Source organism: Coloeus monedula (genome assembly GCF_965178545.1).
Source record: "Coloeus monedula genome assembly, chromosome: 8".
Lineage (NCBI taxonomy): Eukaryota > Metazoa > Chordata > Aves > Passeriformes > Corvidae > Coloeus > Coloeus monedula.
Window position 1 is genome coordinate 21,368,556 of NC_138788.1, and position 23,616 is coordinate 21,392,171.

The 23,616-nt window shown below is 46.7% G+C and overlaps 1 protein-coding gene across 2 annotated transcripts; it reads right to left on the minus strand.

The window, feature by feature from the left end:
• Positions 1–216: 216 nt before the first annotated feature.
• Positions 217–17,689, minus strand: CXCL12 (C-X-C motif chemokine ligand 12). 2 transcript variants are annotated; one of them, XM_082286615.1, is made up of 5 exons: positions 17,574–17,689; positions 12,324–12,441; positions 8,846–8,932; positions 5,149–5,246; positions 217–3,383 (listed from the first exon to the last, which is right to left on the minus strand). In XM_082286615.1, exons 1-5 carry the CDS (start codon positions 17,632–17,634, stop codon positions 3,352–3,354), a joined length of 396 nt encoding a protein of 131 aa, XP_082142741.1. In that variant the 5' UTR covers positions 17,635–17,689; the 3' UTR covers positions 217–3,351. The 2 variants fall into 2 exon arrangements, with proteins under 2 accessions (XP_082142741.1, XP_082142742.1); XM_082286616.1 differs by lacking the exons at positions 217–3,383; positions 5,149–5,246 and adding an exon at positions 6,695–7,304.
• Positions 17,690–23,616: the final 5,927 nt, after the last annotated feature.

Genomic DNA, 23,616 nt, shown 5'->3' on the forward strand with positions numbered 1-23,616 from the left:
TGATAAAGAAAAAATAATCAGATTTTAGGTGATGAGTTCACAAAAAACCTTGACTTCTATAAATCACATCACTCAAAAGAATTTTCCAGAGAAAAGAAGGACCTTCTAGAGGCTAACAAAAGAAAAACAACAAAAACTTCTATAGGAACTGCATTTTCAATAAAATGTGTATACTTTGAAAAAAGCTTTCATTGCAAAATAAACAGTCATCTTTATTCAAACACCTTAATCAAAAACACATCAAAGTCACCCTTCATTCTTCCTCAGGCAGAATTCATATAAGATATTCATACATAAAAGTATAAAGCTAGTATAAATAGAAATTGACACAGCAATAAATACCATCTACTCTTAAAAAATAATCCAACCTTGGGATTTGACAGCTGCACTTTGAAAATACCCACGTGATGATTTCACATTTATGGAAGCTGCTTTTTCATCATGGTTCAGTGTTCTCTTTTCCGTCCTCTTCACATGTGGTCCCTACCTCACTCCCATCTCCTCAAACTTCCTTTCCCTCACTCTGTCTTTGGTCAACAGTTAAAGGCAGCAGGGAAAACCAAGTGCTCTTCCCAAGTGAGATGCTGCCAGTGCTGCTTCCCAGCCTGCTCTGGTCATGGCATGAATGGGACAAACAACATGTGGTGCACTGGGGCAGCCCAGTGACCAATTTCTCTGGTGCAAAGGCCGTGGCTGCACTCCCCAGTGCATCATGCAGAGAATGTCAGGCAAACAGCAAAGCTTCCCACTCAAGGTTGAATTTTGGTCCAAAGCAAGAGAAAGCTTTTATCAGGTTCTCACTTAAGTCTCTGGCCACATCTGTGCCACCTCTGCATTCATGCTGTGCTCAACCTTACCCAGGTGAGGGAGGATCACGGTGCTGGTCCCTGAGAGGAGCCCCATGCCCTGAGTGGTTTGGCCAGGGTGCTCCAGCACTGCCCATCTCAGTGCTCCTGTCACAGCAGTGTTTGCTCAGGCTGTAATGTGGGGTTGGCATGTTCCCAGGGACCTGTCCCTGCTGGTGCTGACCCCAGATGCACTCCCTGTTAAGGAGGACTGCCCCAGAGCACTGGCAAGGCTGTGCAGTCACATTTACTCACCCCACCTTCTTCACCAGAATGCCAATGTTTCCCCTGGAAACAAAATGGCCATGGACCCTAGCATCACGAGCCAGGTATGCTGCTGAATCAAAATCAGAGGATTATTTATTTCTGCATTTACTGCAATGGGAATCAATCAGAGCTCAGGCTGTCCTTTGATACCAATTATGTGTGAAGAATGCACTTTCCTGGGTGACTTTTTCTGCAGTCATTCTTGGCTTGGACACTCACATGTCCACCTCTGGCAAACCACTGGCAAATGCAGGTGCATGTGTGGCACAGGGGATGGACCCTAGGATATAAAATACAATCCAGGGAAGATAGGAGATACTGTTTTCCTCATAAAATTTCTTTCTTTCTTTCTTTCTTTACCCTTTCAGGAGAGGATCTGATCCTACTAATTTTAAATCAAAACTCCAATTATCATGAAGTACAGTGGTACCAGACCTTTTAAAGCAGAGACACAGTATACTTAAAGCACCAGGCAGGTAATGATAACAAGACAAGGAATGTCAAAATCACAAACACAAATATTTTAGGCACAGCAGTTTGTTTCTGCTTTAAAGCAAATGAGGTGATGTGGTCCCAGCTGAAGGACTCTCTGCAATAGCCCTGTTTGGCAGAGAGGAAAATACTTAGAAGATTTTTACCTGAATCCACATGGAAATAATGTAGTCCCTGGATAGCCAAAGTGCCTCTTTGGCACTAAAGAAGCCTACCACAAAAAGTAGTGTGAAACACCCCTCTCAGTGTTCCTGACACAGGCTGCAGGGAAGAGGAAAGATTTCTTTTGAAGCAACCAGCTCAAAAAAGACAATCTTACAACATTATTTTGTTTACAATACAAACACAGATACATACAAACACAAGCATTGTGCGGCACAAATGTGCTTCCCCCCAGATCTCAGTGCACAGCATGACATGATTCTTGCAGTGCTGCAGGTGTCTTTCCATACCATACAGCAGATATTGTGTATACAGCAAGGAATTGGGAGAAAGAAACTTCTGGCTTAGAGAGGGGATCAGTGCAAGGAGTGGTGCCTGTCCCAGGCTGTGGTTTGCAAAGGGAATTCCAGAGGCTATCCTGCTCACAGCTAACAGGGCCATGACCACTGGTGAACTGTGAATGTTGGCCTTCATTTCCATACTCGAGAAACACCTCTCCTTCCACAAACTGCACAGACCCTCTCTTGCCCCAGGCATCTCTTTTCACCAAGATATGGCCAGACATCTTCTTCAGGTATCTCCAGAGCAATCAGGGATGTGACTGCCCACAGGCAGGTGTGACTGTTCAGTAGCCGAGCTACAGCATCGTTGGTGAAGGGTGAATGAATCTCAGCCTGCTTCAGTGCAAAGCCAGCCAGGCAAGCTGAAGTCACCTCCTGTGGAGGGGTGGGAAGAGATCCCTGGTGCATGGCAGCGTATCTGACTCCTCCAGCAACTTGCAACACAATTGTGTGGTTAGGGCTTTAATAGCCCATTCCTTTTTTTGCTAGATTTGTCATCAGAAACACAGGAACATAGGAAATGCCAGATGACATCAGAACAGTGCTGTGGCTCCTAACACACACAACTACTACAAACTGAGTATTAGCACCTCACAACACCAGATGTGCATTGATCCAGCTGCTCACAGATGTCAGCAAGGTTTCTGATCTTCAGAGAAAACTGTAGCCCTGAGTTTAGTCGCTCATCCAAAATATCTGTAAATGCCACTCAGGCTAATGTTGTCCACTTTCATCAGTCTGATGCTTTTTAGCTTTCCTATGTTCTTGGCCTCTATGACTTCTGGAGACAAGCAGCTCCACCACTACTTACACAACATCATTGCACTGTACAGTTCATGTCCTTCTAGGTTTAAAACTCCAGGAGACTTGCATGAACCAAAAGAAAGTTAAATAAACAGGACCTCTACACAACAAAGGAAATAAAATATTATATAATAACAGGGTTAGTTTAAATTGGTATCTGCCCCCAGTGCTAGGTAATAAACCAACCTGTATAAATTCGTATTTTTCTCAAATAGTTACATCTTACTATATAAAAATAGCACTGTGAAAGCAAGCCAATTTGTGCAAGGGGGAAAAAAAACCAAACAAAAATAAAACCCCACCAAAAATAACCAAGAAAAAAACCTTTGGAAATGCGTGAAGCGTTGCTTTTGTGCTGCATGTTAGCAGTGAAATGTATTCATTCCCTAATACTGGTTATCTGCTCTCTGGGTCCTACAGTAAGAAATCCTGTAGACGGCTTACAATGCTTGCCTCTTACATCTTGAACCTCCTGTTGATGAAGAAGAAAGTGAAACACTATTAAAGTTTATTTCAGTTGCAAAGGCTTTGATATCAGGCCTAGTCAAACAGCAAATCTGTGTCTGGACTAACCCAAAGGCAGCCCCTCCAACCAGTAACTGCTGAACATTCTGGGAGAAGTTCTCCACAAGGAGCTACTGGGACCCAGCAGGGCAAACCCAGCAATGGGTGTTATTTTGGGCAGGTTGTGCTCATCACAGTTAGTAAGGTGTTCAGAACTAATATAGGAGGAAGGTTGGCTAGAAAGCTTATTCTGGACTTGAAAGCCAGAGCAGAGAATTATTGGTGGGCAAAGAAACTTGGCAAAAAATACAGCAGGGAAAGGTGAGATTAATCATTTGTGAGCAGCCCCAGTAGCGGAGCAAGTGGCACTGGGAATGCCTCCTCTACCTGCCCCTACCCCACAGCTCTGACGGAGATCATGGACTGCAGCTCCAGAGAGTGCAAGGTCTCCGTGAGGATGGAGGAATGTAGAGGGCAGCCCATGCTCTGCTCTTGTTCGGCTTCCACTGTGGGGTGGCTGCAAAGCAGAGACAGCCAGTGTGCTGCCAGCCAGGAGCCACCCCCGAGCCCCCCTGCCCTGGGACCTGACCTGCTGTGAGCAGCTGGGGAGCACATCAGAGTAGTGGTGACCAGCTGCCCAGAGAAGGTGGGGTGACAGGCAGGGCAGGCAGGCGCTGCACAGTGAGCGTGTGAGGCCCGAAGGGCCGAGGTAGGAGCTCAGGTGGGGTGCAGACAAATGGAGTCTCCCATGCTCAGTGTGAGCATGGTACCCAGGAGAGTGTGGGTTAGGCATCACAGCAAAGTGCAAGTGTCTCGTGTGTCTGGTTCACTCAGAACAAGGAGCCAGTTTGTGCTGGTGGCCTCCAGGTTTTGTCTGAAGCGACCCTTACTCCTGGCTCCAGGCTGATCACCTTTTGCAGCCCAGAGGTCACTAAGGCTGAGTTACAAACGTCAGAGGGTAAACACCAGGTATTCAAAAATTGATGTCTCAGCACATCTTGTCAAACACCCCTTTCAATGCCTGCTAGACAGCTAAGGCTCTGTGACCACAGCCAGAGACTGTGACTCCCAGTAAAGGCAGTCTCAGAAAACTCAGAAAACTCATCTAGGCACAAAGAGGATGACTAAACCACAAGGAAAGTTTTTCCTCTGAAGATATCTTTTCCAATATCCCACAGCAGTAACCCTATTTCTTTTGGTGCAGAAAGGCAAGACAAACCACTCTGGTGAGGAAAAAACATGGGACATGCAGAGCATTGGCATATATAACACCATTCCCTGGGAGTTGCCTATCATCTCCCATAGGAAAAGCATCAACCAGTCACCCATGCACCACATCACGTTGTCACCACGCGGTGCTGCATTTCTCATTAAAAAACACCAGTGGCAAATTCACAGCTGTTATAGTTTAACTCTGTCAGTTTGATATTGGAGTTAAAATATATAGGGCTCCCAAACCTTCACCCTGTTTTTGACTTTGTCTTTGCTTCTTTTGGCCTCTTTCTCTGTCCATTTTCCCACATCTGTTGTAGCTAAACTTTCTCCCCATTTTAAGAGTTACATCTATATAATACACCTTTGAAGGAAGGGTAGAGATATTATCCTCAACAAATATGGAGGGAAATGGAGATCTGGATAGGCTAATATATTTGCCCCAGGTCCCATAAGGTGGTCAGTGGAAGAGCAGGGACTTGAACCTGAGGTATCCCAGCTCAGAAACTAATGCCTCCTACCATTCTTTCTCCCTGGAGACTTTAGTGGTGTTGCACGGGAAGGGCAGAGTGGGCCCCGTTTCTTCTGTTGCTTTTTTTTATGAGTGCGATGACGTGGTCTAAATTAAAAGAAAAATACAAAAAAGACTGCCATAAATTATCCATATACAAAAGCCTTATTCACATTTATCCTATGGTCCCTTCATATCTTGCTGGCAGGGTGCAAATGTAGCACCCCCTTTCATATAACTTCTGCCTGAGAGGAATGCTAGACAAGTCAAGGTGTCCTGGTGGAAGAATATTGGCAAACTCTGAGGCCAGAACAACCCTTTTATCCAAAATACCAAAGCCTCCCCAAATGCCTTCCATAACTTCTCAGCCAGGAGCCTCACCATCCAAAGAATTCCCTCTGAGGTATAGCGGAAGGAGAGGAGGGCTGCATTTCTGGCTTCCCACTCAGCATTCCTGCTGACATCAGCAAGAACCAGTGGCTACTCCGAGGGGATTTGTGGGCATTTGGTGCCTTAAAACAAGGCTGTAAAGATAATCACCCACATTGTTCCCCTTCGTGTGGGGCCTTCACCCAGCACGTGCTTGGTGGAGTACTGGGAGGTTGCTGTTCTGGTATCTTGTACTTCAACCCTCATTTACAAATTAGGTGAGAAATTAGGAAGAGCTGCCACACCAGGGCTTGGAAGGCCGCACCAGGGCTTGGCTACCAACACAGCCAGCCCCTACACATTCAGAGTTTCTTTTCCTTTCTCCCAGCTGGCTTAAGGAAGATTTTTCCCATGTGACTTGGTTATCTTCTCCAGATCCATCGGCTCTCTCCTGTGTGTCTGCAGTAGCCACTGAGCTTAATGGACTCCGGGATCTTGAAGCGAGGGAAGTTCTGAAGTGGGACTATATTAACATGACAGCAGAGAAAATGGGCTGTGTTAACTCTGTAGAGGCCTGATTTTGCATATCCTTGTACAAAGGCAGGAGGAAGAGGGAGTCAATGTACCGTAAATGATGACTGGGATTGTGTGGAAGTGGTAAAGGATTTGTTAGCTATTTCAAGAAAGGAGTGATTTGCCCCATGTCTATAAAATGGATGAATGTTGAATGATGTTGGCCACAGCAGCTGCACAATGATTTTTAAAGCCAGTTAAGGAATTTGGATTCCTGTCAGCCTGAATGTGTTTTACTGATGTCTCATATGTGTATTACATGGAGATGTGATGAATACAAAGCAATAATAAATGCTAAGCAGAATTAGTGAGCAAAATAATTCCCTAGAAAAAAACATTTCTGGTTTCATAATTAACTGTATTGGACTACTATTCTAGGAAGTTTTCCTTGCCCTTATCTGCAGATTATGACACTAAAGATATTCTCATATTGAAGTACTGGTATAGATTAAGATGTCTTCACAGTTTGGATTCTACTTAAGCAATTACAAGAGCCCTTTCTACAAAACGTATTGATTTTATTCCAGAAAAATAAATTCCCATGTACAATTGGGTTTTCATAACATGAAACAATTAGCCATTTTATTGCTAGTGCATATAGGGTAATGTCACATTTCATACAATTTCGGTACAAGTGAAAAAATATAATATATGGCTGATTGAGACTGATAGCTACATTAACATTTATAGATCTATATAGATTCATTTTACAAGCTGTTAGTAGTTTAGAGGGATATCGGTGTTTTAAACTACCAACATTCATATGGCTCCAATTCAAATATATGAATTGTTTGATGCGCTATAAATATATTCCAAAGTACATTTCATTGAAGAAGTCAAAGCTGTGCACTAAAATATATCAAAAACATGCCTGGTGAAAATGCCACAGACAGAGCCCTGACTGTCTGTGGAGCATGAAAATGCCACTGGTGCTAGCATTACTAGTTGGAAAATGAACACAATGCCATGATTACAGGATTAGGGGATGGAGATAGATGCTTTCTGTCATCTTATTTCATAGAGCTGGGACCAAATTCTCTCTTGTTACCCAATGTAAACCAGGATGAATCCACCAAATTGGCAGAATTGCTTCTGTAGTAGCATTTGGTAACAAAACCCAGAATCTGGCTGGAGATCAGGCAGACTCACTGGTTTCAGTAGAGCTGGTCTCAGATCTTCACTAGTGGAAGTGAGAGCAGAACATGTTCCAGCTGAGTTGCTCCCCTAAGTCAGATAGGCACATAATCACGTTTGTCCAACCTTGCAGATTTGTAAAATGCCTCCTGAGTTTCAGTTTGGGGATGATAACAAACAGAAACTTAAGCAGGAGCTTGAGGATTTTTCCAAATTGTAAAATAAAGCAGCTCAGATCCCTAGGATAGTCAGCATGGGCCACATCCTGCTCTAAGGTTCAGTGGTGCCTAAACCCAAAGCCATTCTGGCAGCATTAACCTGGATTACCTCTGCAGAGAATTTGTCCAAAGGACAAAAGGGCTGAGTGCTGGCAGCAAAGAAGGCACTGAGCATCAGATGAGATGGGAAGAGCTGTCAGGGCTGGAATCACATTGACTTTGTTAACTGGCTTCCTTCCCTCTTCCTTCTCACTCCTGGCCCCAGTGCAGTCCCCAAAAGGGACATGTGGAGGAATCTCTCTACTTCTGGTGGCATTTTTCCCCTTGTTTATTGTAAAAACACAGGGGAGTAAAGAATTTTTTTTGTTTTTAACTCTACCTCTTGTTTGGCAGATGCATTTACCAAGCACGCAGCGGAGAGCATTCAGGTACCTGTGCCTCCCATCTGCCCTGAGGCCATACCTTCCCCAATAACACACTGTTTCTGCAAATGATTGGATTCCAGCCCTGCCTTCACCCTACAGATGCAGGAGGGACAAGGTTCAGCAGGGTTACAGTGCAGTTACTGTGGGGTGGGAATGTGATGGCAAGGGTGGCAGGGATACTGAGTGCACAGGTAGGCTTGCTGGCCAAAATGCTGCTGCTGGAGCAACCACAGCCCAGGGCTCTGGGCAAGCAAGGGAATGCTTTGTACCTCATTTGGTATGTATCATCTTCTGTGCTGGAAGGCTGGAGCCCTCCCCTGCAGTTCAGCACAAAACTGTGCTCTGTGCTGCTCTTTTTAGCATAAAATTGGACAAAGATGGGCTGAGTCCACCTCAAAGTAGACACGGGGAATAAAAATAGATTAAGAAAGTCCGAATTTGCCAAGGTGGGCTGGTTTTCCCCTGGTCTTGTGGGAAAGGCTTATTCATGGTAGCACATTGCGCCTTGGCTGACATTAACAGCATTCCACACTGGGCAGCAGAGAAAAAATTTTTAGCACCAAGAATCCCTAGGCCTCAGCTGCCTGTGCAAGCAGACACCCAGTGTAACATGGAGAAGGGGCTCCAAGGACACGGGAATGGTATAGATTCTGAAGTAATTGTAGTTTGGTTTGGGGAAGGGGGGGCACAAAGGAAGCATTTTCCTTGGGAGAACAGCTGTTTTTTCAAAAGAGGATGAGTTCGGGACCCCAGACCATACTCATTAGCATAAATTTTGCCTCAAACCCTGGCAAAATTCTTAGTTTAACATCTAGGATATATTAGAAACTGTTGTTTCAATACAAATTAGGTCAACTCCAAACCCTTCTTTGAAACAATATCTGATTCCACAAGTACTTTGTCCACATGGTAAAAGCCAGCCCTTTAATGTTCTACCCTTTAATAAGTCAGGATGTTAGCTGTTAAGTCCATTTGTCTCTTGCCTTACTTGTTTAAAGCTTTCTCCAGATACTCCTGGATCCACTTTAACTTGGGATCAATGCACACTTGCTTGCTGTTGCTCTTGAGCCTTGCACTGCCAAAGGAGAAAAGTCAGAGTGAGTCTGGTGTGCAATACTCCTCATCCCACACCCACCCCCCGCCCCTGTGCCTTATTCTCCTTGGGTGCCAGTGCTGCTCCCGGTTAACCCATGATCAGGATGGGTTATTTTTCCCATCCTTGAGTCACTTATTAGAAATATCCCTGGTTTGGAAACCATCTGTCTCCTTTGACAGGCTCTCGTGGTCTGTGCTGGGAATCATGTGAGAGTGGAACAGACACAGAATTTGAATCTAAGACTTCCAATTCACACCTGGACTGTTAAGGAGTTAATGTTGATGCCAACAACAGAAAAACTTCATTTGGAAATACTGATATGGTAAATATAAGTAATTTTTGCAAGGAATTGATTAAGAACAGCTTTTATATTCAACCCAAAACAGAAGTTTCACATGTTTTGAGGACAACAGCCCTCAGATGTCCGGATGTTCCGAAAGCAAGGCTGTGGTCACTTGTTAGCTTTTTGTTTTATACAAGACTGAATTAACAGGTTGCAGGGAGGAAGACAACTGAAAGTGTCATAGTGCCTGAGGCAAGTTTCCCCTCCTTTATTCAGTCAGCATTGAAAACAAAGGCCGAAACCTCCTGAGGGGTTTCTCCTGGATGTCCAAGCTGCACTTCCCACACCAAACTGTTGAGCTAATTTGAATTCCCCATGAATTTGACACTTGGGCTATCCGAATCTTTCATTCAGAAGCAAGACAAATAGCTTTTCATCATCAGGTCTCACCCTCCAGGGATCTCAGGACCTCTTGAGAGCTGTTATCTCCCACATTCCCTGCAGCACCCTGCCTCTGCCCCAGCTGCTCCAAAATTTCCCTCTAAACAGCCTGCCTGCCTTGGGAAAGTGCAAAGAACAGCAATTTCATGGAAGTGCCCATACAAATAAGTTCAGTACTTGTTTAAACATTTGCTGGATGGAAGCCATAATGTTCCTCACTTTATAAAATGAAATCTGCAGAACATAAAACGATGGCGTAAGAAATAACAGGTCAAAAAGGCTCCTTGCTCTGAAGTTATGCAACAACACAGTTGTAACATAAACACATCAAGGATCCGTCTTGCAACCCCTGTGCCAGTAAAGAGATGAATGGGCCTAATTCATATTTCCCTTACAGCAGTGCCAAGCTGGAGCATTTCCAGCTAAGTGATACCAACAGAGTGTAAGAATGGATTTGCTGATCTTAGCAGTGTCTGGGAGTTCTTGAGCTGACCTCACAGGGTACAGAAGCAAAAGCACACGTAACCAGTCTCCAACCACATTCAATACAATTCCTCTCACCTAATATTACCTCTCACCTAATACTGAGACACTGATTTTTTCAGACATTTATTTCTGAGCCTGTCAGCCCCTGACAGTTGTGCAGTCATGGAAGAGACACAGGCAGTTGTATGGAGTGTTTAACCTGGACTGGTTTATGTGTCTACTTGCTAAAAATGCTCATTTCCGTGTACTGAAAAGCAAGGAATTTCGTGTGGGCTTTGTAGAAGTAGATGTTGATAGAGGAGTTCACTGGATTTGGAGAGATGATTTCCAATAGAAGGAAAGACAAAAGCCTGCTCTTATGCTTTTTTCCAGGTACAACTCCCCTTAACCAAAAAGGAAAATGTACTTGCACAAAAAAAACCCCAAGAAACAAAATCCACAAAATATCTTCTAGCAATTATATGTTTCACTTACATTCTCTATTCCTGAAAATGGCAGCTTTTAATTTATTTACACCTTCACTGTTTAATGCTTAAAATGATTCAAGATGAGAAATTCATGTGTTAGTTTTGATTGATTTCACCTTCTGTTCCAATAAAGACCTAGTCTGAACTAGTGCTGTTCCAACGGTATTTGGAGGGATGTTTTTAAGTACCCTACTTTTCAAAGTAACAAAAAGAGGGTGAACTGTAGGTTCGTATGTTCTATGTACCACAGACAAACACATTTGGGTCAGGAATTGGAAAGAACATGAGTTGTTTCTGTTCCTGCATTTCATGCTCTAATTTATCTCTAATTACTATAATCCTATGTTAATTAAGAGATAAATATATACTCCATCCTATCTTAAATGCTGTCATTTACTTGAAACTACTCCAGAAAATTCCAAATCCTCTAAAAAGCCTTAGTGCTGGGACCCTTATGACATCCACCAACAGTCCCAGAGCACAAATCCATGCACTATTGCATTTTGGATGCTTGCTGCCAAAATTGTTTATAGGTAGAGACTGGAGTTAGTCACAGCTGGTTTTGCCATTTTTTTGAAAGGAAATCATTTCTCAGCTGCAGCTTACATTTTTCTCACTGTCCTCCTCCAAATCCTATGGAAGAAGCACATGATAAAATGCATATGATCCACACAGAGTGGTTTAAAAGAGAAAAAAAAGTATGAATAAAAACTGGTTCATGAATGAACCAGGAATGAATACACAATCGTGTACATTCCTGAGCGATCTCACGAAGCCACATCGGTTTACTGAGTGCAAAAATGTTTTGGATGACAAAAAAGTGATTTTTACAGCATTTGAGTTGCAAGAGGAAGGGCTCAATATATGGGTCAAAGAGAAAACTACCAATGGGATCGCTGCACAGAAACCAAATCTAGTCCCTGACACCCTCTTAAAGAGGCTAAGGGAAGCTGAGAGCAGTAAGGCTCCCTTGCAATGAAAAGATTAATACTATTTTCTTTTTCTTCAGAAGGTTTTGAATTTTGGGAGAGGAGGGAGTGGGTCACCCATGAAGAAGTGAACAAAAAAGGCCTGCCTAAAACATAGACGTGAATCTACAAAGACAAACAAACTCCCAATGTTTCCTGAAAATCAGGGTTGCTCTTCCAGCAAAAATAAAGAAGTTATTTTCCATTGGGAACCCATCTTTCTGTTCTGCTGTGATTTATTGAGTCAGTCCCTGCCTGGTAAGCATTCCTAGATTAGGCCATCATGTGTTTAGGGTTTGTACCTCCTGTGGAGGATACATGAAACACAGGATTTCCTTCTGCTTGTTTAGCTCCACTCTGTGGAGAAGTGACCCATTAGGAGACTCAAACCACTGTAAAGTTTTATCCCAAGGTGTGAAGCTCCACATCCAAGGCAATGGACAGCCTGTCTGACATTCCTGCTCACATACACACGGGGGAACAGGACATGGGATCACACAGTAACAGGGAGACCACAGAGAACACAGCCGGGAAACAACCAGCTGGGCTCCTTTATGCGGGGTAAAGCAGGGTCCAGCTGTACCTGACAAATGGGGTGAAGAGATGAATTGAGGGTCATGGCATGAGACAGGCTGAAATTCAACCACCAGGGCAAGCATCAGCTCTGTGACCCTTCTTTTTGACACCCGAGATTTGCACCCAACTGAAAAGAGCAAGAGACTTACACAATCTGAAGTGAGCAGTTGGGTGTGGAGAGGATTTTGAGGTGCTTAATATTGGCTCTTGCCACGTTGCTCTCGTAGAATCGACAGGGACATCGGTAAGTCAGGCTGACGGGTTTTTCTGCGGGACAAAGGGAGGGAAAGGACATGTTACCTCTTGCTCCCGGTCAGCAGCACAGACCCCCCGATCAGGGCTCACAGCATCAGGGCTCACAGAAAGAAACTCCCTCCAAATATGCAGGTGAAAAAATAAAAATGCAGCAGAAAAGCTGTAGCTTTGGGAGAGCATTTGCCCACAGCTCAGAGCACCATCCCTTCAGCTCAGTGCCCAGCCTTTCAACCAGGGTGCGTGGGATTTTGGAAGACAAAAGAAGAGGGAGAGAAAATGGAGATAAGTAAAATCGAAGAGATTAGAATAAGGAGCCGTTCCATTGTGCAGGGATGCTCCTGGTAATTAGACAAGATAAAGGCCAAAAGAGGGGGCACTTGTCCTCGGTGTTGTTCTAGTCAAACGATTTTGACCCGAGGCCAAATTAGAAGGTAGCCAGAAGAAAGCGATGAATTCCAGAGAGTTCAGATCAAAACGGCTCAGCTCAGGTGCATGCTTTTCACAGGGGACTTAGTGGCTACAGAAAAGCTCTGGTTTTGCTGGCGTTCCCAGGGCCCAGCTGACCTTTCCCCACCGCAGCCAGCCCTGACTCCCAGCAGAGGTACCCGCACAAGAAGGTGCGGCTCAGAGATGCGAGATCCGGGCGGTTTCACATAAGACACTTGGAGTCTTTTGAATTTCCAGCCTGCGGGTAAGTAAGGCAATCGAGGAGACAGTCATCAGCCAGAGCGCCTTCAATACACTATTCAGGGGCCACCAGACTGGATGAGAGTTCTGTCACTGGCATCACAAGGGACAGAATTAAGTTGAACCCCCTAGGCTAAAAATCTGCCATGCATATGCATGCAGGGCTGAGAAAAGCCTGGCGCCCACCACAGCCTCTGCTACCCGATTTCTCTATGGGACTGCTTAATTACTGGCAATCAAGTGCATGTAAGTAAGGTCTGTAGTTTGTAAGTAAGGACTGTAAGTTTGAAAGTTCCATGCGCAATAAAGAACAAACACAGAAGCTTTGCCTGGGAGTCCAAGAGATGCCTAAAATTTTAAAGAATTTCCCAGTGGAACAGTTTTCAGCCTCTGGGAGGAATTAAATTCATACACCTAACCCCTAAAATCTGGCTCATGCTGTAGATGGTCAGATCTATATCTGACAGGGCTTGAGATCCCACATGGCAGTCTTCCATCCTGCTTGTTTAGCCACACAGGAATACTTGCGGCATCCAAAACCAGTTCCCTTTAAAGGCATATGGGGAGCTAAAGAGCAGGGAAGGGCTTGGAATTCCTAAACAGCTGTCTAGGAAGGAGAGAAAGACAGGTTTTCAAGTACAGCTGATCTACATATATTGCACATTTATTGATGCCTGTCTCTAGCACATATAACCACAGACAACAGGGTGAAATTGTCCTGTCCTGAGGAGGGAAGCCCCCTTTTTTCCGGTGTCTCTACCAAGAGATCAGCCAGAATCAGACCCCACAGGAGAAGAATTAATCAGTGGGAGTAGACCTTCTCCTGATTCACACCAGAATCTGGACTATAAGTTAACAAAATTGAAGGACTTTTCTATCAGTTTTATAGCAGTCCAAGCAGTGATTCCACCTGTGAGGTAACAAATAATCTGCTGGGGGAGGAGGAAGGAGAGCTACAGGGTGAGCCTCGAGAACATGGAGTAGCCTGGATAGTGCTAATGTGGAAAGGAGTGAGGAAGGCGCTACGATCTCCCACTGCAAATCTGTGCCTGATAGCTACACATCTGTGAGTTTGTATTGGAAAGGGAGGCTGAAACTGAATGCAGTCATACAACACCACTCAGCACAGCTGCAGTGATAGTGTCTCTGCAAGCTCGTCTCAACCAAGTTTAAGCCAGCTTTAACTTAAACAACATGCAAGAGATGAACTGTTCAGATCCATGATTTGATAATGCAACCCTGTCCTCTCTCAGATTCGAGGTGGGATTTTCAATCCAATACCACTTGAAATCAGGAACAGAGAAAGTTTAACCATGACTAAACCTGTGTGTAAGTCCCAAAGTTGTTTCTTGCCCAAGAAAAGGCATCTGGCACAGCAAGGAAGAGGGGAAGCTCCAGTACTCAGTGTTCTGTCACACCAAGGTAAGGTGGAATGACAAATCCCCTCCCAGCACACGAATCCCTTCGGTATTTCTGTGTGCCCAGTGATCATTGCTTGGTGATCAGGAGCAGGCACTGAGCACCAGCGAGCAGCAGCACAGGCACCGACTGGGTCAGCTCTCTGTATCACCAACAGGGAATCAGTAACTCCTGCCGCTGCCCCTTTTTTCACCGTGCTCTCAACAAGGCTGAAAACCAGGGAAAACTAGTACATGTGGCATCTTCCAACACATGAGCCCCTATCTTCCAAAAGTAGGAGAGGGAAGGGGTCGTTTGAAGGCCATAATTTAGGAAGAGAACATTTCTGATCTTGCTCTGAGGCTGACAAACACATTCCTTATCTCATTTCAAAATTTGAAACATACTGTTGCATGTACATTAGAGCTGATTTAGCTGGTTAACTAATCTACCAATTTGTACTGCGAGTTCTCAGACATCTAAAAAACACTGAGCACAACCTGAAGCCATTCTCTCAGTGTGGCAAATTAGTATTGTCTGTTAATTACCTTATCACATGAAAACATAACTGATGGTACATGAAGGTTTTGAGACTTTTATCTGTCTGGCACATTTGGTGATGAATAGAGACAAAAGTTACAGAAGAGCCAGATGCTAATTTGATGATAATGACATCTCTATATCGTTCCTTCAACCTAATTTTACTTAGACAAAAAGGGAACATCTCTTTTGGACTTGTCTAGAAGAGTTTGAAGGTTTGGGGTTTTTGTGTTTTGAGGTGTTTTTAACAATAAATAGTTTTATCGTTTTCTAACTCAAACTGAGTTTTGTTGGCTCTGAACACCCACTTTTGCTGACGAATTCTCTCTAGAGACAAAGCACACACAAAATGCTGTCACAGAGTGGCCACATGTCAGTGTTGGACAATACCTATTTCATCCCGCAGGGATCTGCTTCTCTTCACCCACACTGGACACTAAGGGAAGAAGTGAGTTGCCAGTTCTGCTGCAAAGTTATCAGCAGTAACTTACTGCAAGGACTAGGAAGCTCTGGATGCTTGAACGGAGAGGGAAGCTATATCCAGGCAACCAGACTGGACATGGACGGACAAAACACTTGATCATTTTACTTCTGCTCAGCCTAGGGTGCATTTGTCATTATCAGGAGATGGTTGATAACTTTTTTAACTGTAGAACAGCTCCATTTCCCTGGAAAGCAAGGCTGGGATAGACAGACACAGCTTTACCAGGTGACTAAGAAGAATTCAGAGCTCACCTGCCCCCCAGTACAAGGTAGCCCTGCGAGCCCTCATCTGGATCAGGGCTGAGAGCACTACATGACATGCAAAGTAGGCAAAAACCTCCATCTTTACACCGCAAGACGGTGGAGTCACTTTCCTTATACTAGTTTCTCTCCAGCCCTTGTGAGCCGTTTCCTTCCTCAGGTAGCCAGGTCCCCACAGGCTTATCCCGGCGTAAGACACCTTTGCTGCCAGCAAAGGAGAGCAGCCGCGCTGGGGGAGAACCGAGCTGCAGCCGGGCAGTCCTGCCAGCCTCCCAGCCCTGTGCAAAGTGCTGCCAGAGGGAGGTAAGGGGGAGGAGAGCCCCTGAGCCCCGGTCCCTTCCTCCCGCGCCTCCAGACCCGCACTCGCCTGCAGAAACGAGGGAAGCCCGCTCAGCTACCCAGGCACCGGCAGCCCCAGCCGCTCGAAAGCTGGTGATGGTGGCGGCCAGGGACCGGAGCTGGCACTGCCACCCGTGGTGCCCCGGGTTTGTCTTCGCTACCTGCCGCTCTCGCTTCCCAGCTCGCAGCCCCCGAGGTGGTGGATACGGAGAACGCGGCGGGGGCCGGAGCCACCTGCCCGGGGCGTTGGAGTCTCTCCAGGGCAGTGCCGGCTCCGTGTTCCAACGGGACAGGGGTGTTACGCGGAAAGGCATGGGGAAATTTTCGGGAAAAATTAACTCTCTCAGGCTAAACAAGGGGACACTGGAGGGCATCCTCTGCCTCCCTGGTGGAGAACACCCAAGTTTCGTTCGCCTGAATGGGAGAATAGGACGGGAGCGGAGGTTTGAAAAGGCGCCCTTTACCCAGCCAGAGTGGTTTCGATGAGGGGACGGGAGGTGGCAAGTCTCTGCCAGGTGAGAAGACAGCTGCAAGAGGAGCGTCCGGAGGATGCCCAGAGGCTATGGACAGAACCTCGCCCCGCCAGGCGTGGGGAGGGCGGCTGCCCCGCGCTGTGCGCACTCCCCGGACCCCCGGGCTCCCCGCGGGATGCGGGGCAAGAAGCGCGGGCTGCCGCGGTCTCCGGGGCTGTCCAAACGCGGAGGCTTTCACAGAGCGCAGCTGGTAAAGCAAGCCTGGCAGCTGTCGCTGCTACCGGGCTCCGGGGGCGACACGCGGGACGGCGGGGACCGGCGTGGGGCGGGCGGGCTGTGAGACGATGCTGCAGTGACTGCGTGGCCAACGCCGCCAGCCCGCATCCCCCAGACCTCCCGGCACGGCAGCCCCCTGCGCCCCCGAAACCTCCCCGTGCACCGCGCCGGGGGTGCGGTAAATTCCTGCCTAGTGACCGCTTTGGCTCAGCTCTGCCCTGATTGAGGAAAGATAAATCACGACAGAGGACAGAAGAGGAACCGAACAACCGCCTGTTTCTAATTTCTTCTAACTTTTAGAGTTGGGGTTTTTTTGTTAGAGGGAAAGTCGATATGCATATTTTGCAACCAAACCACCTCTCTGCAGACCGAGCGCTGTTGAAAGTCTTCCCCCAGACGACTTCAATCTGGGGCGAGTTTGGCAGCGAGGACCGCTTTGGCCAGCTTTTTGAAAAAAGCCAGGCAGGGATGGAGGAGAGGGAGGAATGGGAGCCTGCCTACTTCCAGCTCAGCACAGCAATCGCTCGGGCTCTCCTGACGCATCTGAGCCGCGGCCGGAGCCCGAGCAGGGAGAGCGGTGTAGCTGCGAGGCGAGGGGGAAAGAGCGGGGATTTCCGCGGGACCATCGCTCCCGGCCGGGCTCCCGGCAGGAGCGGTGCGAGCGGCGCGGCCCCGCTGCTCACTTACCCTCCGAGAGGGAGATGACGGCCAGGGCGAAGGCGAGCAGCGCCAGGGCGCGGAGGTCCATGCTGGGGCGGCTGGAGGACGCGGGCAGGCGCTGCGCTGCTCTGCTCGTCCCGGCGGCCGCGGCGCTCTGCTGGCGGCCCCTCCGCCCCTCCCGCTATAGAGGGGCCAGGGGCGGGGGGAGGAGAGCCAGGGGGAGTAGCTAGACTGTGATTTATTGCCCGTGGCATGTTATTACATCCTTCCTCTGCTAAAAATGGTTGGAAAGGAACCAAAAAAGCGAGGGCTCCTCGCTCCGCTCCGTCAGCCCGGCAGCTTCCCCCCAGGCACAGCGCCTGCCCCCACAGCTCCGCGCTCCGAGCCCCCTGGGGGACCGGCGTCTCGGGGCTGCGGCAGGGACCGGCATCACCGTCACCCCATCAGGCCCCAGCTGGGACAAGAAAGTTGTTTTCTCACCAAACTTTGCCAGCCCCGGGCCTTTCTGGGCACCCCGGCCCCGCTGCTCCTGTACCAGAGCTGCTGGAACCGAAACAGCGGTGGGGGACGCATCCCTTAAGTGCTCACACCGGGGAGAGAAGAAAACTTCCCCCTCACTCTCGTGGGTGCGAATCTAGATTCACACTGGCACCCTGGTCATCGGGTACGGCGCCTCATAGGAAGCATCTTCCCAGAAGTTTATGTGGGCGTTTAAGGGGAGAAAAGGCAGAGAGAGAGAGAAGAGAGAGAGGCTTTCAGTTTTCGCCTCTGCGTGTTTGGCCCTAAACACCACCTCTTCCCTGTATTAAACAAACCCAGTAGCACATTTGCTGCCAACATTCCACCTCCTTTGTATTGCAGATGCCATTGGGCTCCCTGGCACCTCGGCTGAAAGCCCTGGTAGCCCTGCAGAGCCCGGAGGCTCAGGAGTGTCACCTGCCCTCAGCTATTACAGAATTGTCAAATGTAACTGACTCGAGCATGTCCTCACTGTCTGCAGACCAAGCCCACCGGGCCCTGTTTGTTGCCATTAAAAACTTTAAATAAACATCTAAGCTTTGATGGAATTTGGACTCCTCGCCTGCATTTAAAACAGGCACTTTCGGCTGGGCCAGCGTGGGGTCGAGTGGGTACAGCTAATCCTGGTGTGGAGCTGTATAAAGGACAGGTTCACGATGACACCAAGAGCACCAGGATGGTTGTTTTGTACCCTGGGTAACTGCTAATTCTCTCAGCTACAGCCCACGAAGTTGGACACAGGAGTTCAAACACTGTATCTGTGCTAAACTGTGGCTGTTTCACTGAGAGAAGATGGTTTCTAAAGGCCAGGGAAAATGCTTGCAGTGATGCTCAGTGATGAACAGGATCCCTACCTGACACAGACACACATCCAACTCCCTAAATCTAGTTATTTGTCTAGTTATTTCTTAGTCCCTTCTTACCAAACAGCACCGAATCTGTTTAGGCTGATCTTGCTCCCAGATCCCCTCCTTTATTTTAGGTGAGGTAGCACAGTAGTGTACAAACCTGATGCACTGAAAGCACCACTAATCGTAACCAGTGCTGTGAGCCTGGCTACTGCTGCCGTGACAGCTGTGACACTCTGCAGGGTTAGAAGAACCTTATCGTAATTGCAAACACTGCTAGGAGTGCTGCTGTCCCACCAGTGTTCCCACTGGCACACGAGGACAGCCGCACTGCACTTAGCCGAGACACTGTTATGTCCACACCACACTTAGAGTCGCAATTACTTAGAGTAATAATACTTAAAGCAATAGCGCGTCTTTGCTCTTGCTCTTGCCCCAGAGAGAAACATCTCAAGGATCTAATCAAAGAGACTGGATAAATGTGGAATGAAATCAGAGCCAAATCTTTGCAGCAGTCTCCCCCTCGGCATCCCGAGACATGCAGGCGTGTTGTAACTGAAGGTGAAAACTAGTTGGGTCCCAGGAAACGTCTGGGCAGACTTTCAGAGCTGAGTCGAAGAGCCCCAGCACGCAGATGAAAGGGCTCCCTCCGCACCTCGGGATAGCTGAGCGCACCAGCAAAAAGGCAGGAGGATGCCTTGGTCCCCCTGCGCCTCGTCTCTCCTCCCCTCCGCCACAGCCGCCTCTGCACGGGAGATCAAATCTCCCAGGAGAAGGGGACAGGGGGACCGGGCCACCGCCCCCGGCACCATCCCTCTACAGCCTCCCCGACTCCCCGCAGCCAGCCCGGGAGGGGGATCGCGGCGGGACAGGGAAAGGGAAGGGGGGTCCAGGTGCTTGGTAAAGTCCCCGGGAGCTTGGCTCGGGCGGAACCCCCGCTCCGACGGCTGCCGGCGAACCGCGGCTGTTTCTCAGGGCCGTGTCCCTGCCCGCGACGCGTGCCCAGCCCTGCGCGCACCCACAGGCGGGCTGCCCGCCGCAGAGAGCGGGCACCGGCTGTTCCGCCAGGGCGATTTCCCCGAGCAGCGCAGGACGGGCCCGGCCGTACCCCCGAGCGGAGCGGAGGGGTCGGCTCGGAGCGCAGCCGAGCAGAGCGGGGCGAGGGACAGCGAGGGACGGGAGCCCGCACCGCCCGCAGCCCTGCACCGGGGCTGCCTCCGCGGCTGCACCGCTGCCATCCTGCTCCTGGGTGCAGAAGAGATCTCCAGGCAACAACCGAGCTCATCTGAATGAACTCCGAGCGGTTTTCTTGAACGACGGTTTCTGTTTTTCCTTCCCGTCAAGCACAAACTGCTGCCTACGGTACAACAACTGTGAGCTTAAGATTTAACCAGCAACAAAGTAACAAAACAAAACAAAACATGAACCCTCCCTCTCAAGGGGAGTCTCGTGGTTTACCCCTCACCTCAAACTAGAAGTAGGAACTCAGTGAGATCTGAACAAATTGAACATTTAAAAGGAAAGTCAAATGACTTGCCAAGTGTTAAATTTCTTGAGAAGTTCGTTTCAACTTAATGTTAACTCCCAGAGAATTGACCAGTGTTTATCTGAATGCTCAAAAATTCCAGCCTACACCCCTTGATGATCTGGGTGGCTGAATATCTCTCTCTCCCCCTTCTCCCCCCAACCAGCTGCAGCCAGAACTCCATAATAGCCAGTAAATTCAATCTTTTATCTGAATGCTAACAAAGAAAGGATGAATTCAGAAACCTTAAATAGACCTACTGTTGACTTCAACACAGCTTGAGACAGCCCTTTTTAATAATAAAATATTCCAAATTTTTAGTGTGTTTGTATCAAATTGCATGTCCTCTTAAATGAGGAGATGGCAACATTTCTGTTACTCAGAACTTTAGACTGGCATAACCCAGCAACAAAATCATTATTATCTGAAGCTGGTTTAAATTCCCACAGATTATGTTGAAAACAAGCCATTTCTGGCTAGCACAAGTTACTATTACGAAAATTTTGTGTGAGTCAAGAATTAAATTGAATGTCCTCAGGTTGGAAAACAGTACCCTTGTTTTTATCTTGTTCTCACTAATGCTAGTTCACTGTGCTCTTCCTTAAAGTTTCCTGGAGTTATCTGTAACTAAATGCATCACTTTTTTGGATGGTCATGGTGTTCACACCAAATTTATGTTTAAGTAAAGTTAAAAATAACAGTGTATCTCAACAATTTCAAGTAAAATACATGACACTACGTTACCTTGGATTCTAGAGTTAAGGGAAATTACATTTAGAAATCTATATTTATTAGGTTGTTGGACTGCACAATAAAGATACAAAATCGACCTTATCTCTCTGTCTGGGCATCTACTAGCCCACACAATAATGACTACAGCAGTTTAGTATCGTCCCTAGATGCAGCTCTTTTTTTTTTTTTTCAAGATCATGTTTTTAAAAGCATGTTTATACTGCTTATTTCCTTATAACATGATACTGTGATGGGAAGGAAATGACAGGTGCTAAAATGTTAAAATTTACATTAGCTACTGCATAGTATCCTTAGTGTGCAGACGTAGGGGTACTTGGAGATTTTAAGTGCTTCAATATTTTTATGTATTTATATTATTTTGTAACTTGACTCTGAAATTCTTTATCATATTAAAAAAAAACACAAAAAACCCAAGAAAAAACTAACCCAACCAAACCAAGGCATCCATATAAAATTCTTCCTTTAGTTAATGACTGTATGCCCTCAAGTTACTTCCATCTTGCTGTCATTTTTGTTTTGCTTAAGAATTCTCTTTTTAAATAGTAGTCTTACTCTTGCAACACTCCTACAGAATGTTTTATCCCCCCAGCACTATTAATCAGGTGAAAGCTTGAAGGCTTTGCCATCTTGCTGCACATTCAAGCAGCAGCTAGAAAAGGACAACTGTAGTGTGGCTTGAAGATCTTTCTTGACTCCTGTCTTTGACCTTCTTGTTTCTAGTGCTAAGACTATTTTCCCTTGTTATTACCATGGCAGGGTTTCAAGCTCATAGTTTTCATGTATAGCAAACAGGACTTTTAGTAATTAAGTATTTGCAGCAGACCAGTATAAACTAAGAGAAGTCACTTGTTGGATTTGTCTGCAGAAAGAAAAAAAAAATTTCCCCAAACAAACAGATTTCAGACAGAATTGCAAGAGATCTATTCTCATAGAAGTAAAATTGCCTCCAACATTCATGTACACAGAGATATCCATAATGTATGTTGGCCTTGAAAGATTCCTTGGAGGGCAGAGGGAGAGATCAAATAGAGGTCAAGTGAGTAACTGTTTATAGATGGTTAACTAGAATGACAGAGAACTGTGGTAGCTGCTTTTCTAATGGTGTTTAAAAGTTTAAGTTTGCTTCCCTGGGAGTTTTGCATGTGATTTCAGTGGATATGAAATTGGCCCTTAAGGCCAGACTCCATCTCTTCTTTTATCCCAGCAGAGCACATCCCAACTTGGTCTAACCTTTCATGAAGAAACTCAAACCGTGATAAATTTTGCTTGGGTTTAAGTTTTGTTATGAACATAGCTCTTGGCCTCGCTGTAAGGAGTTTCCTGAAAGCTTGGGGTAAAACAGAGCCAAGTTTGCCGTGTTCTGCCTCTCCCTCTGAGCACCAAGCTGACACCACACAGGAGATTTTATTCCAAGAGTGTTTCAAACTGTGTGGCTTTGCTTGGGTTTCGCTTGGACTGTTCAGGTTCACTGAGTTTGCAGGCCACTGCAAGGAACCTGGGGCTCAGCAGTAAAGGCTCCCTATTCCCAGCAAGAGGAGGTACCTGGGAGGTCTGGCCAGGGCCGAGCTCAGCTCTGCCTTTATGCTCTCTCCATGGGAAAGTGATGCACAGAGAGCCAGAGCATTAGAACTGAAATGGGTTAGGAGTCTGCAGGGAAAAGATCTAGCCCAGTGTTCAGGTCAGAATGGTCAGGGGTCCTTACAACACCCCTCTCATTTCTTTCAGGCTTTCATTTGGCTAATTAAATATGAGTCATGTGTCTCTTGGGATTTCTTTTTTTTTTTTTTTTTTTTTTTTTTTTTTTTTTTTTTGCTATTATTTGCTTTCAATTTAAGATAGGTATGAACAAAACACCGTAACCCAAATATCTACAGACTTTGGGGATTTTCAGACTCCGAAACAAATTTTCCAGCTGCATTCTTCCTCAACAAGGGTTTTGTCTATATTAGCAACTTGCAAGGTGCAATAAGAACAGATCTACAGAGCAAAGCAGTCATTCCATTCCATTGCAAGGGCTTTGTTTTTTAGTCTGAATTGCAATTTAGCAAGGGGACTATTTGCCCTTCTGGAGTTCATTTTATGACTTTTTTTCATCCTAAACAATCTCCTTCACACATTCAGAGACATCTCTGCGATGCAAAGTAAATAGAGATAGGGTTTCAAAGAGTCCACGCTAAAAGGAGATCCCGGATCCCAGTTAAACCCGAGATGTAGGTGCGAGCCCCGAGCCACGACAGGCGGGTCCGTAGCGCGGGTACCGCGCCGGCATCCCCGGCTGCGGGCGCCCCGGTTGCGTGTCCTGGGGGGCCCTCTAGTGCCTGGAGAGCGCTCCAGCTGGGATGAACACCAGGGAAGCCTCTCCGCACTTCAGCTCTACTTCACTTTCGGCTTTTCAAAGCCTTCTTCTTTTTCCTTTTCTTTTTCT